General features: G+C 46.2%; 1 protein-coding gene across 3 annotated transcripts in view; it reads right to left on the minus strand.

Moving 5' to 3' along the window:
* sugct (succinyl-CoA:glutarate-CoA transferase) overlaps positions 1-15,736 on the minus strand; it is a 596,483-nt gene that overhangs the window by 100,679 nt on the left and 480,068 nt on the right. Inside the window, exon 14 of one of the 3 annotated variants that reach the window (XM_078540131.1) lies at positions 12,423-15,122. The exons of the other annotated variants lie outside the window; for them this stretch is intronic. Coding sequence (XP_078396257.1) covers positions 15,118-15,122 — 5 coding nt within the window. The 3' untranslated portion in view covers positions 12,423-15,117. Of the gene's footprint in view, positions 1-12,422; positions 15,123-15,736 lie in introns of those variants that run through there. 3 annotated transcript variants of the gene reach the window in all.

Consider the following 15,736-nt stretch of genomic DNA (forward strand, 5'->3'; position numbering starts at 1 on the left):
ACCCATTGATGGTTCCTTAGTTACCTCTTGTGATTCCTTGTATTGTGCTGCATTTCTTTCGTTGTATAATGGAGCAGTTGCATCCAGGTATTGATATGTGGTTCTTAGTCAGTGAGGCTACGCCTTTTGGAACAGCCTTCATTGCTCATGTATGTGGGTGAGAAAAGGGGGAACTCAGTACGACATTTACTGGAAGACAGCCAAAGCTGTTACCTCCCACACAACCCTATATCCTGAAGAAGATGATTGTTGCTAAAGGTGTGGTGCACCTAGGCAAAAAATAAAGCACTGACTCAGAACCACACTGCGATACCAATATTATACTTCTTGTACCTACAACAGCTACAGTGACAAAAACAGCATGCCACAGTGTCAACAAATACAGAGAAGTACAGACAATCCAGCAGCTACAAGCCAGTCAGTCAGTAGTGAGGAAACCTTTAGAGTTAATCCGACGTGAAATTCATTCTCACTTGGGAAAATATAAGCTAATATTGCAATTCTCTTGCTGAAATTGCTTTGAATGCCAATGAGATGCAGTATCTTACACCATTTATTCTTCATTTGCAATAAATTAACAGAAAGTCTCACACGGAAACAGGGGTCAGAGTGAAAATTTTTTAAAACCCAAAGCAACATATATTTTGGTTGGTAATTATGACACTTTCATATTGCTCTCCTTGCCAAGGGGTTGAATGGGTTGTGCATTCTCAGGCCTGTGACAGTGTTTCAGTGTGATAAGTTAATGGCAGATACATTTGCTCAGTGCACTCCATCTTTCCCATGCAGAAGAGACTAAAATTTGCAAGATCACAAGCAAGAACCTGACTTCTAGCACAGGTTGATCCAGCCTTAATACACCTTATTGAGGGGTATGTATTAGGATACACTAAACATGACTCGATTAACAGCACTACTTAATGGCCTGAGTTTTACTGATTGGGTGGATCACCTGAACATCAGGGGAATATGCGGGTCAATGGCACACATGGGATCTCCTCCGCAATTTTGAAAGTAAAGCCAATTATCGGTCGGCAGGTGGGGGAGTTGGCCAATTAAATGTGACGGGTGGGTCATAGAGGTGGCAGTTTGTAAGAAGTTGCCATTTTTAAAGGCACATATGCAGCATTCAGGCAAAGAGAAGGGGGCCTGCAGCAACAGAGGCAGCAGAGGAATGGTGTCAGCAGGAGGAATCATGATTCAGGGAGGCCTCCCTGGAAACACTCCTGAAGGCAGTTAAAGAAAAGAGAGTTGAGAGGAGGAGCCCAACAAGTCTCACCAAGAAGGCATGGTTGGAGGTGGCAGACAGTGGAAGGGTTACTGCAAGAACCTGGATCCAGTGCAGGAAGAGATTTAATGATCTGATGCAGACTGGAAGTGTGAGTGGCATTTAGTTGCAAACTGGGAGCCCAGCATAAGTTAAAAGATGCCTATGAGATGTGAGGCTGGTTGGTGGACTCATGCATGGGGCATCAACACGCACCAATACCCACATTGAGTTGCCCAGCTCATATATAACCAAATCCCAAGCTCAATCTCGGCTGAATGTTGCATTAAAATGGTTGAATGGCTGCCTCACCTTTCCATCCCAGCAGCATAGTGCTGTACATTCACAGTGCCTCACAATGACAAGCACAGGTATGTCATGAGACAGGACTGACACTGCATATGTCTGTCCTTGCAAGAGAAGTGTGCTCAGAATGCCATGAAGAGTCAACACACAGAAGTTTGCTGTGGTGATACCGATGGAGGAAGTGGCCATCGACATCAGATGGGTTATGGCAGGGCAGCCTGTCACTGAGGTTGAGGCAGGTGTGGAACCAATGGAGAGTTATTAAAGTGATGTTTGTGTCCATTATTCCCTCAACCGTTTGGGAGTTTTGGTACCAGTTTGGGCCTTTAATTCAACTGGAAGCTCTTGATCAGGCGTATGAAGCCATGACTTCAATATTGCACAATCTCCAGCCACAAAAGTGTTCAGATGTCCTGAAGAGCTGAGGCAATTGGGGCTGTCTAAGGATGTGGGAGGCATGGCAGCTTCTCAGGAAACTCTGGCATACCTTCCTGACTTGAACAAGAAGGGAGTGGATAAAAGCAAAAAACTGCGGATGCTGGAAATCCAAAACATAAACAAAAATACCTGGAAAAACTCAGCAGGTCTGGCAGCATCTGCGGATAGGAGGACAGTTAACGTTTCGAGTCCAAATGACCCTTCAACAGAACTAAGTAAAAATAGAAGAGAGGTGAAATATAAGCTGGTTTAGAAGGGGGTGGGGGGGGGGGGGGGGGGACAAGAAGAGCTGGATAGAGGGCCAGTGATAGGTGGAGATAACCTAAAGATGTCACAGACAAAAGGACAAAGAGGTGTTGAAGGTGGTGATATTATCTAAAGGAATGTGCTAATTAAGGGTAGAAAGCAGGACGAGCAAGGTACAGATAGCCCTAGATTTCCATCCATTGTTTTATCTCTACCTTTTAGCCTATTTCGATCCCTTCCCCCCACCCCACCCCCACTAAGGCTATCTGTACCTTGCTTGTCCTGCTTTCTACCCTTAATTAGCACATTCCTTTAGATAATATCACCACCTTCAACACCTCTTTGTCCTTTTGTATGTGACATCTTTTGGTTATCTCCACCTATCACTGGCCCTCTATCCAGCTCTTCTTGTCCCCCCCCCCCCCCCCCCACCCCACCACCAAAACCAGCTTATATTTCACCTCTCCTCAATTTTTACTTAGTTCTGTTGAAGGGTCATTCAGACTCGAAACGTTAACTGTGCTCCTATGCTGCAAGAAGGGAGTGGAACCCCTTCCTGTTCAAAGGCTCTAGGCTGCTCTGAGATCACATGAGTACAATCAATAACACCCTACAAATGGAGAAATCCAGCCTTGGCCCAAAATCAACTGCCTTCTTGGCCTGGCTGGTCTAATTGGTTGTGAACTTGATATATTGGTCAGCCTGACGGTACATGGAGTCTATGACCTCCTTAATGCAGTGATGGTCTGTTGGCTGAGAGATACCACATAGATCTCCAGATAATTCCTGAAACATATCACATGCAAAAAAAATTGATTGCCAATGCCACTTTTAAGATTACAGACATTGGTCCTCCGCCACTTCCCATTGGCATCAACTCCTGCTCCAGTATGCTGCACAGCTCTACCACTACCTCCATTGAGGAACACAGGGCTGAATTTTCCCAACCCCATGGCGATGAGCTGTTAATATGGCGGGGGCAAGCATCGGCCTCCAGTGGCTGCTGTGGATCTGAGAGACAACTTTCCTCTAACAGCACTTCACTTTGATCCCACCCTCTGCTTGACAGTGTCTGTTCACAGCCTATAGGCAGCTTCACAGTGGGACTGCCAATTCCATACACAGCGCAACTGCTGCTCAGACCTTGCCTCCTTTGACTAAGCGATACTCTGAGCCTCTGTGTATCCCGTGCACCATTGGTAAAATCGGAAAAGTGTAGGAAAATACATGACACTTGGCTGTTTAATGACCTGAATTACCTGCCCACCACCGATGTGTCTGGCACTGATCCATCCTGCCACCTGCATTTGGGTTGACAGGGAGGGAACGCATTGGCAAACCAGCCCGAGGTGGATCCATGCCACTTTACTATCACCTGCTTCTATTCCCACTGGCGTCACAGATTTGAGGTAATTAGTTAAAGAGCCAAAGGTAAGATGAGGGAAAATTGTTTATGCATCAGGTTATTATGACTTGGAATACATTGCCTAAAAAGGTGGTTGAAGCAGATTCTATAGTAATTTTGAAAAGGGAATTGGATTAGTATTTGAAGGGAAGAATATTGCAGAGCTATGGGGAAATAGTAGCACAGTGGAACTAATTTTTCTTTTCGCTGGCCGGGCCAACATTTATTGCCCATAAATAAAAACAAAAAGCTAAAAGCTACTGCGGATGCTGGAAATCCAAAACAAAAACAGAATTACCTGGAAAAACTCAGCAGGTCTGGCAGCATCGGTGGAGAAGAAAACAGTTGACGTTTTGAGTCCTCATGACCCTTTGGCAGAACTGAAGTATAATTAGGAGAGAGGTGAAATATAAGCTGGTCTAAGGTGGGGGGTGGGGGGAGAGAGAAGTTGAGGGTGGGGTGGTTGTAGGGATAAGCAAGCAGTGATAGGAGCAGATAATCAAAAGATGTCACAGACAAAAGGATCAAAGAGGTGTTGAAGGTGGTGATATTATCTAAGAAAAGTGCTAATTAAGAATGGATGGCAGGATACTCAAGGTACAGCTCTAGTGGGGGTGGGGTGGAAAGACTAACAAAGTATTAGTTGTAGATTTAAAAATAATAGAAATAGGTGGGAAAAGAAGAATCTATATAAATTATTGAGAAAAAAGGGGAGGGGGAAGAAACGGGGTGGGGATGGGGGGAGGGGGAGTTTAAGATCTAAAGTTGTTGAATTTAATATTCAGCCCGGAAAGCTGTAAAGTGCCTAGTCGGAAGATGAGGTGCTGTTCCTCCAGTTTGCGTTGGGCTTCACTGGAACAATGCAGCAAGCCAAGGACAGACATGTGGGCAAGAGAGCAGGGTGGAGTGTTAAAATGGCAAGCGACAGGGAGGTTTGGGTCTTTCTTGTGGACAGACCGCAGGTGTTCTGCAAAGCGGTCGCCCAGTTTGCGTTTGGTCTCTCCAATGTAGAGGAGACCGCATTGGGAGCAACAAATGCAGTAGACTAAGTTAGGGGAAATGCAAGTGAAATGCTGCTTCACTTGAAAGGAGTGTTTGGGCCCTTGGATTGTGAGGAGAGAGGAAGTGAAGGGGCAGGTGTTGCATCTTCTGCGTGGGCATGGGGAGGTGCCATAGGTGGGGGTTGAGGAGTAGGGGGTGATGGAGGAGTGGACCAGGGTGTCCCGGAGGGAACGATCCCTACTGAATGCCACCGGGGGGGTGAAGGGAAGATGTGTTTGGTGGTGGCATCATGCTGGAGTTGGCGGAAATGGCGGAGGATGATCCTTTGAATGCGGAGGCTGGTGGGGTGATAAGTGAGGAAAAGGGGGACCCTATCATGTTTCTGGGAGGGAGGAGAAGGCGTGAGGGCGGATGCGCGGGATATGGGCCGGACACGGTTGAGGGCCCTGTCAACGACCGTGGGTGGAAAACCTCGGTTAAGGAAGAAGGAGGACATGTCAGAGGAGCTGTTTTTGAAGGTAGCGTCATCAGAACAGATACGACGGAGGTGAAGGAACTGAGAGAATGGGATGGAGTCCTTACAGGAAGCGGGGTGTGAGGAGCTGTAGTCGAGGTAACTGTGGGAGTCGGTAGGCTTCTAATGGATATTGGTGGACAGTCTATCATCAGAAATTGAGACAGAGAGGTCAAGGAAGGGAAGAGAAGTGTAAATGATGGACGGGTGGAGATTGGAAGCAAAATTAATAAATTTTTCCAGGTCCAGACGAGAGCATGAAGCAGCACCGAAGTAATCATCGATGTACTGGAGAAAGAGTTGTGGGAGGGGGCCGGAGTAGGACTGGAACAAGGAACGTTCCACATACCCCATAAAGAGACAGGCATAGCTGGGGCCCATGCGGGTACCCATAGCCACACCTTTTATTTGGAGGAAGTGAGAGGAGTTAAAGGAGAAATTGTTCAGTGTGAGAACAAGTTCAGCCAGACGGAGGAGAGTAGTGGTGGATGGGGATTGTTCTGGCCTCTGTTCAAGGAAGAAGCTAAGGGCCCTCAGACCATCCTGATGGGGGATGGAGGTGTAGAGGGATTGGACATCCATGGTGAAGAGGAAGCAGTTGGGGCCAGGGAACTGGAAATTGTTGATGTGACGTAAGGTGTCAGAGGAATCACGGATGTAGGTGGGAAGGGACTGGACAAGGGGAGAGAGAAGGGAGTCAGGATAACGAGAAATGAGTTCCGTGGGGCAGGAACAGTCTGACACGATCGGTCTGCCAGGACAGTTCTTTTGTGGATTTTGGGTAGGAGGTAGAAGCGGGCCGTCCGAGGTTGGGCGACTGTCAGGTTCGAAGCTGTGAGAGGAAGATCTCCAGAGGAGATGAGGTCAGTGACAGTCCTGGAAACAATGACTTGATGTTCTGTGGTGGGGTCATGGTCCAGGGAGAGGTAGGAGGAAGTGTCTGCGAGTTGACGCTCAGCCTCCGCGAGGTAGAGGTCAGTGCGCCAGACAACAACAGCACCACCCTTGTCAGCGGGTTTGATGACAATGTTGGGGTTGGACCTGAGAGAACGGAGTGCAGTAAGTTCAGAGAGAGACAGATTAGAATGGGTGAGAGGAGCAGAGAAACTGAGAACGGCTAATGTCATGCCGATAGTTCTCAATGAAAAGATCAAGAGAAGGTAAGAATCCAGAGGAAGGGGTCCAGGTGGAGGGAGAATATTGGAGGTGGGTAAAAGGATCCGTTGAATGGGGAGAGGACTCCTGCCCAAAGAACTGAGCACGGAGACGAAGACGGCGGAAGAAGAGTTCAGCATCATGCCGAGCCCGAAATTCATTGAGATGAGGGCGTAAGGGTATGAAACTAAGTCCTTTGCTGAGCACTGAACGTTCAGGATCGGAGAGGGGAAGGTCATGGGGTATAGTGAATACGCGGCTGGGGCTGGGATTGGAAGAAGGGGTGGGGATGGAGGGACAAGCAGGGGTGGAGGGTCCCAGATGGGTGTTGGTGTCGATGAGTTGTTGGAGCTTGCGTTCCTTAACACTTGAGAGAAAGAGAAAAAGTTTCTTGTTGAGGCGACAGATGAGGCGAAGAATAAAATGAAACTGGGGGCACGCGCAGCTTTGAAAAAGGGTGCGGCAGTGCTGCTGGAGGGAGAGGTCGAGTGTGTTCATATGGCGGCGCATGGCACTGAGTGTGGATCTCAGAATGCGACGGGAACAGCAGTCCGAGAAACGTTTTATGTCCCAGAGATACCTGTAATCCTGGGTGGGTTCGAAACAAGAGGGATGGAATTTCAGTTGAAATCCATGTGGGGTGAGTCGGAGACGGAGACAGTCACTGAGAAAGGAAATATGGCTGTGAAAGCGGGTTTTAGTAAACACCTTGTCAAACACCAGGAGAGAAATAGAAAGCAATGAAGGTGAACAGGGCAGAAGAGACAGGCGGAAATCCTGTCGGAGAACAGAGCAGTACTTCTTCAGGGAGGGCATTTCTTGAAGAGAGGTGGCAGTCAATTAAACACAGAGATAAAAACAAAAAGCTAAAAGCTACTGCGGATGCTGGAAATCCAAAACAAAAACAGAATTACCTGGAAAAACTCAGCAGGTCTGGCAGCATCGGTGGAGAAGAAAACAGTTGACGTTTCGAGTCCTCATGACCCTTCGGCAGAACTGAAGTATAGTTAGGAGAGAGGTGAAATATAAGCTGGTCTAAGGTGGGGAGCGGGGGGAGAGAGAAGTTGAGGGTGGGGTGGTTGTAGGGATAAGCAAGCAGTGATAGGAGCAGATAATCAAAAGATGTCACAGACAAAAGGATCAAAGAGGTGTTGAAGGTGGTGATATTATCTAAGAAAAGTGCTATTGCCCATCCCTAGTTGCCCTTGAGAAGGTGGTGGTGAGCTGCCTTCTTGAACCGCTGCAGTCCATGTGGTGTAGGTACACTCACAGTGCTGTTAGGTAGGGAGTTCCAGGATTTTGACCCAGTGACAGTTAAGGAACAGTGATATATTTCCAAGTCAGGGTGGTGAGTGACTTGGAGGGGAACTTCAAGGTGGTGGTGTTCCCATCTATCTGCTGCCCTTGTCCTTCTAGATGGTAGTGGTCTTGGGTTTGGAAGGGTTTGGAATTGGATAACTCTTTCAAAGAGTTGGTATAACATGAACACTCTTCTTCTGTGCTGTAAGATTCTGTGATTCTATGGGTGGAATCGTCCCAGATTTGCAGTAAGTACGGTAGCAGGCGGGGAAAACAACGTTTTACCACCAGCTACAATGGCGTATTCTCACAACGTATCGTCCCAAAACCGCTGAATTAATTATACATTTCCGGGAGACATACCATTTTGATGGTGGGCAGGCTCTCTTTCGTCCGCCACACGATTGCCTTGCTGCTTCATCACGCTGGGCATCACATTTAAAGTACAGCCGCGCGCACACCTCTCAGTGCTCCCAGCCCAGGACTGCTGCACAGAAGACAGGATGACCCCGAAAGGCAAAAAATACTGCAGCCCCCGGTTTAGTGATGTGTCCCTCCAGTGCTTTTGGACACCGTGGCGATCCGCCGTGATGTCCTGCAGAGGGGCACTGGCATCACCAATTCACCATGGGAGGCTGTGGCAGCGGTGGTCAGCGCTAATGCCCTGCAAAAGAGGACAGCCACCCAGTGCCACTACAGGATGAATGGTCTCATCCATTCCACCAGGGTAACTCACTTTTCTCATCACTCTCAACTCCCACACTCACAAACCCATCACACATCCACAGGGATCTCACACCTCAACGGACAACACCATTAATTCTTACACACACCCTCACATCTCCATCAGGTTCATATCCTCTGGAGCTCGCATCCTCATCCCATCCATGGATCCGCTCACCACACAAACATCCCATGCAGTGCCATGTGTCCTGCTCACACTCTCTCCATCTGTTTTCATACAGGAGAAGCCTGCTCATATCAGCAGGGAGAGGTCCCAGACCAGGGGTGGAGTGGCCCACATTAGACCCCTCACTCACTTTGAGGAGCGTGCCATCGCATTGACCAGTGAGGACACGGACAGTGCCTGCGGTGACAGTGAGGTTGGCGGCAAACACCCTCCTGAGGATCCTGCACCACATCATCCCTCTCTCAATGCAAATGTGAGTGCTCTCTCTCCTGCTTTTGATTGTGTTGATATGCACTAATTGTCTCTACTTTGGTTCACAGGGAGCTCTGCCAAACAACTGACACCCTCAGCCAGCCAATCCCTCAGCTCCATCCAGGTCCTCATCTCCAGCGAAGAGGATGCCTCCTCCAGTGAAGAGCTGGAAGACCCATCACAGTGCTTACCCACACCCTTCACCAGCGCAGGGACACACACCTCAGTGGGACTTAGATCTAGAGCAGGCTTCAGATCGTAATCTGGTGGTCACCACGCAGATATGTGTCTGCAATAGGAAGAGGCACGTTTATCTGAACTCCCCGGCAATTGGAAGACTGCTGGGGAAGAATCATCTGTGAGATCCGAGTCAGATGACAAACCTCTGGATTTGGCTTTCCAACTCATCCTGGAGATTCGGCAGAAGGCGTGGGAACAACACGCAGTGCTATTGGAAGCCCTCAACAGAGTGGGTTGCGAGTCAGAAGAGTGCGTCCGCTTGTTCTCTGATGAAGTGGTGCTCGCTTGTGCGCATATGGAGATCTCCAGGGGGAGGATGGTGGATGCCATGGAGACCCTGGTCCAGCAGAACGTGGCGATGTGTGCAGACCTGCACTCTATTGCGGAAGTGATGGGTGAGTTCCTGCAGTGGCAACGCAAGAGGGAAATGGGGCACCCTGACATCCCTCCAGGTGCTCCTTCTCTTCAAGGAGTCAAGCTAGGGCCCCCGGGTACCCGAAAGGAGGAGGAGCGGCAGCTGGATGCCCCTGGGTCATCCACTCAGGAATTTCAGAGGCTGTCCTCTCCCACCAACTGCCCTTTGCCTGTGAGCCCCTCAATCCCATCCTCTCTCACCACAGAGGGAATAGCTGGTCAACAGAGTGATTCTGGAGGGAGAAGTGTGTGTGTGGCAGGGCCTTTCGGAGCCTCTGCAAGCAATCCCCCATGCTTGCAGATCCTTTCTGTATCACACTCACCTCAATGTCCAGAGCATTTTCATTGCTGCTTGTTGGAGTTTGCTTTCAGTTGTCCAGCTGAGCTGATCTGCATTTCCGCCTACCCACTGATCACACTCCCATGCAGCACCATATCTTGCACACAACGACTCTCGTTTCACTTTCAATTTCAGCAGCATGTGGTGAATCAGTTTTTCATTTGCCCCCCCGTCCTTTCCCCTCTCCCATCACTGTTGACACTCAGGGCATCACCTTCTACCTCCCTTCTGTGAGCTACCAGCCACAACCCTTTTCCTTCGGGGATGTCCAGGCAAACATGCGCGTTACCTTCCTTCCTGAAAATCCCACCCCCCATCCACATTAACCTCCCCAAACTCCTCCTTCCCACTCCCAAGGTCCATGTCTGCCTCCAAGTACCCACAAACCACCCTCGGCGTCCCTTCTACTGCTACCATCGAACCCTCACCCTCCCACCTTTCTGCCTCATTCTGGACATTCTCACCATTCCCTCTTACCAAGCCCACCCTTAGTTCGCTCGCCAGGAGGCAGTCATGGATTCATCAGAGCCCGCCCTTGCACATTCACCTAGACATTCCCTCCTATGGACTCCTTAACCCCTTGGAACCCCTTCCACCCCTCCAGATTCCACCCTCTCTTAGTCCTCCCCACCCCACCCGGACTCTCAGCACCCCCACTTACTCCTTCCCCTTTCCTGACACCTTCTGACACTCTTACTTTTTCCTCCAGCCTTACTTCTTCCTCCACCCTTATTCCGCCCCCCTCTCTGCACTCCTTCCACCCCTTGGACTCCCTCCCCTCTCCGCATTCCTTTCCCCCTTTGAACTCCTTCCCTTGCGCCTTCCACCCCTCTTACCCCCACCTCCCCAGTTGCTGTCTTCTCCCCCATTACCCCCTCCTCCCCCGTACGCCCTCCCCCACTCCCAGCCTCCCCCCTGACACCATCATTTCCCCCCGTCCCAATCTCAGCCCACCAACACCTTTATTCCCCCCCTCTCCCAACCTCATCCCCCCAACACCTTCATTCCCCCTCTCCCAATCTCAAGCCCCACCCAACACCTTCGGTTTCCCCCCTCACAACCCCACCCACCCCAACACCTCTTCCTCTCTCAGTCGATTCCAGATGTTCCTCTTCCACTCCTGCGGAACATCTTGGAGGGGAACTTCCAGGTGGTTCCCATCTATCTGCTGCCCTTGTCCTTCTAGATGGTATTGGTCGTGGGTTTGGAAGGTGCTGTCGAAGGAGCCATGATGAATTCCTGCAGTGCATCTTGTAGATGGTACACACTGCTGCTACTCTGCATCGGTGGTGGAGGGGGTGAATGTGTGTTGATGTGGTGCCAATCAAGCGGGCTGCTTTGTCCTGGATGGTGTCAAGCTTTTTGAGTGTTGTGGGAGCTGCACTCATCCAGGCAAGTGGGGAGTATTCCACCACACTCCTGACTTGTGCCTTGTAGATGGTGGACAGGCCTTGGGGAGTCAGGAGGTGAGTTACTCGTTGCACGATTCCTAGCCTCTAACCTGCTCTTGTAACCACAGTATTTATATGGCTAGTCCAGTTCAGTTTCTGGTCAGTGGTAACCCCCAGGATGTTGATAATGGGGGATTCAGTGATGGCAATGCTATTGAATATCAAGGGGCAATGGTTGGATTCTCTCTTGTTGGAGATGGTCATTGCCTGACACTTGGGTGTTGCGAATGTTACTTGCCACTTGTCAGCCCAAGCCTGGATATTGTCCAGGTCTTGCTGCATTTGGACATGGACTGCTTCAGTATCTGAGCAGTGCTGAACATTGTCCAAATATCAGCGAACATCCCCACTTCTGACCTTATGATGGAAGGAAGGTCATTGATGAAGCAGCTGAAGATGGTTGGGCTGAGAACATTACCCTAAGGAACTCCTGCGGCGATGTCCTGGAGCTGAGATGACTGACCTCCAACAACAACAACCATCTTCCTTTGTGCTAGGTATGACTCCAACCAGTAGAGAGATTTCCCCCTGATTCCCATTGATTCCAGTTTTGCTAGGGCTCCTTGATGCCACATTTGGTCAAACGCTGCCTTGATGTCAAGGGCAGTCACTCTCACCTCACCAGTTCTGCTCTTTTGTTCATGTTTGAACCAAGGCTGTAATGAGGTCAGGAGCTGAGTGGCACTGGCGGAACCCAAACAGGGCGTCAGTGAGCAAGTTATTGCTAAGCAAGTACTGCTTGATAGCACTGTTGATGACCCTTTCCATTGCTTTACTGATGATGGAGAGTAGATTGATGGGGCAGTAATTGGCCAGGTTGGATTTGTCTTGCTTTTTGTGTACAGGACATAACTAGGCAATTTTCCACATAGCCGGGTAGATGCCAGTGTTGTAGCTGCACTGGAACAGCTTGGCTAGGGGCGCGGCAAGTTCTGGAGCACAAGTCTACAGTACTATTGCCGGAATACTGAGTACAAACCACATTGCTGTGGGTCTGGTGTCACGTGTAGGCCAGGCCAAGTACGGGCAGCAGATTTCCTTTCCGAAAGGGCATTAGATGAAAAGGAAATGGCCTAAAGGACATTAGTGGATCAGATGGGTTTTTACAACAATGGATTCATGGTCATCATTAGACTTTTAATTCCAGATTTTTGTTGAATTCAAATTCCACCATCTGCTATGGCGGGATTCAAACCCGGGTCCCTACAGCATTACCCTAGTCCAGCGACAATACCACTACACCATCACCTCCCCGAGTATTAATAGTGGTACTTAATATCACTGGATTAACAACGCTATTTAATATCGCTGGAAAGACAGCACTATTTATATTGCTGGATTAATAGTGGTACTTAATATTACTGGATTAACAACACTGTTTAATAACACTGGAGAAACAGCATTATTTATATTGCTGGTTTAATAGTGGTACTTAATATCACTGGACTAAAAGCACTATTTAATATTGCTGGATTAACAGCAATGTTTAATATTATTGAATTAACAGCACTATTTAATATCGCTGGATTAACAGCGTTTTATATTATTGAATTAACAGCAATATTTAATATCACACTGGATTACCAGCACTGCATAATATTGTGGATTAACAGCACTAATTAATTTCACTGAACTAACAGCACTAATTAATATTGCTGGATTAACTACACAGTTTAATATTGCTGGACTAGAGCACTATTTATTGTTGTAGGATTAATACACTACTTAATATCGCTGTGTTAACAGCACTATTTAATATCACTGCATTAACAGCAGTATTCCATATCGCTGGGTTAACACCACTATTTAATATCGCTGGATTGACAATACCATTTCATATCGTTGGGTTAACAGTGCTGTTTAATATCACTGGATTAACAGATCAAATTAATATCACTGCATTAACACTGCAATTGAGTATCAGTGGATTAAGAGCACTATTTAATTTCGCTGCATTAACAACGCATTTAATTTCACTGGATTAACAGCACTAATTAATATCACTGGATTAACAGCATTAATTAATATTGCTAGATTAACAGCTCTATCTATTTAATATCACTGGATTAACAGCACTAGTTAATGTCACTGGATTAACAGCACTAGTTAATATCATTGGATTAACAACTGTTCTTAATATCACTGAATCATCAGCACATTTAATATCACTGGATTAACAGCTCTGTTTAACATTGCTGGATTAACAGTCTTTTAATATCTCTGGATTAACAGTGCTGTTTAATACTCATGGATTAACAGATCTAATTAATATCACTGCAATAACAGGGGTACTTAATATCAATGGATAAACAGCGATACTTAATTTCGCTTCATTAACATCACCTTTAATATTGCTGCATTAATGTCATCTTTAATATCACTGCATTAACATCACCTTTAACAGCTCTAATTAATATTCCTTTTTAACAGCTGTAACTAATATCACTAGATTAATGCACTAATTAATATTGCTGGACCAGCAGCTCTAACTAATATCATTAGATTAATGGACTAATTAATGTTGCTGGATTAACAGCTCTAACTAATATCACCAGATTAACACACTAATTAATATTGCTGGATTAACAGCTCTAACTAATATCACTAGATTAACACGCTAATTAATATTGCTAGGTGAACAGCTCTAACTAATATCACTAGATTAACAGCATTAATTAATGTTGCTGGATTAACAGCTCTATCTAATTAATACTGCTAGATTAACAGCTCTAACTAATACCACTGAATTAACAGCACTATTTAATATCGCTGGATTAACAACTCTAACTAATATCACTAGATTAACACACTAATTAATATTGCTAGATGAACAGCTCTAACTAATATCACTAGATTAACAGCACTAATTAATGTCACTGGATTAACAGCTCTATCTAATTAATACTGCTAGATTAACAGCTCCAACTAATACCGCTGGATTAACAGCACTATTTAATATCACTGGATTAACAGCTCTAACTAATATCACTAGATTAACAGCATTAATTAATGTTGCTGGATTAACAGCTCTATCTAATTAATACTGCTAGATTAACAGCTCCAACTAATACCGCTGGATTAACAGCACTATTTAATATCACTGGATTAACAACTCTAACTAATATCACTAGATTAACACACTAATTAATATTGCTAGATGAACAGCTCTATCTAATATCACTAGATTAACAGCACTAATTAATGTCACTGGATTAACAGCTCTATCTAATTAATACTGCTAGATTAACAGCTCTAATTAATACCGCTGGATTAACAGCACTATTTAATATCGCTGGATTAACAGCTCTAACTAATACCACTAGATTAACACACTAATTAATACTGCTAGATGAACAACTTTAACTAATATCATTAGATTAACAGCAATAATTAATGTTGCTGGATTAACAGCTCTATCTAACTAATACTGCTATATTAACAGCTCTAACTAATACCACTGGATTAACAGCACTATTTAATACAGCTGGATTAACAGCTCTAACTAATATCACTGGATTAACAGGACTATTTAAAATCACTGGATTAACTGGATATAGTTGGAATAACTATTAGCAACAGTAGATTAGTAGTGTTAATAAACATTACTGGATTAATGGTGTCACTTAATGTAGTTGAATTAAAATCATGACATAGAAAGAAGTGCACCAGACTCTAAACCTGTTGGTCCTTTGGGTGGTGGTCTGCATAGATCACTCTGTTGGAAATTCTGGACATTAATTTTAGAATAATATGATTTTCTTGTGAAGCAGCTCCAGATGTTTATGCACTACCAAAGATTTAGCATCCAATAGCAACAGTTTGGAAAAGCAGTCAACCATCAACAATTCAATACTGAAAAAACTGGATGATGAATTGTATTAATCTGGAAAGAACAAAACAAAAACAGAGGAACAACAAAAAGATGCACTTAAATCATTACAATCTTTGAATAGTACATCAGAGTGAAAAACAAAGATTTCCATGATATGGAAATTTCAGCACAATGAAACAAAGAGGCTGCCGTTCAATAAGCAACAACAAGAACAATATTAATATATGGGGCAGAATTTCACCTATGTCGGGTGGGCTTGGCAGGGGCGGTTGGGAAGCCATCGGCCGCCCGCGATTGGGGCCGGAAGGCGATTTCACGCTGCGGGGCTAATTAAGGCCTGCCCAGCATGAAACGCACGCTGCAGCGGTGGGAGTAGTGTGAGCGGGGCAAGTGCAACCTTCACGCATGAGCGCGAGTGCGCGGTTCATAGTCTCCCTGAGGCACAGAGCTGCCTCAGGGAGATGAGTTATAAAAGCAGATATAGAAAATAAAAATGTAATGAAACATGTCCCCTCATGTGACTCTGTCATATGAGCAGGGACATGTTACTATTTAAATTTTAAAACTTTTATTTTATTTTTAGTTGCTTTTGGAAACCCCATCCCGCCCGTGGATGAGATTTCCAAAAAAATGCAAAGGCCACTTGGCCTTTTCACCTGCTGTGA

The sequence above is a fragment of the Cetorhinus maximus genome, chromosome 4, assembly GCF_964194155.1.
Source record: "Cetorhinus maximus chromosome 4, sCetMax3.hap1.1, whole genome shotgun sequence".
In the NCBI taxonomy this organism is placed as follows: domain Eukaryota; kingdom Metazoa; phylum Chordata; class Chondrichthyes; order Lamniformes; family Cetorhinidae; genus Cetorhinus; species Cetorhinus maximus.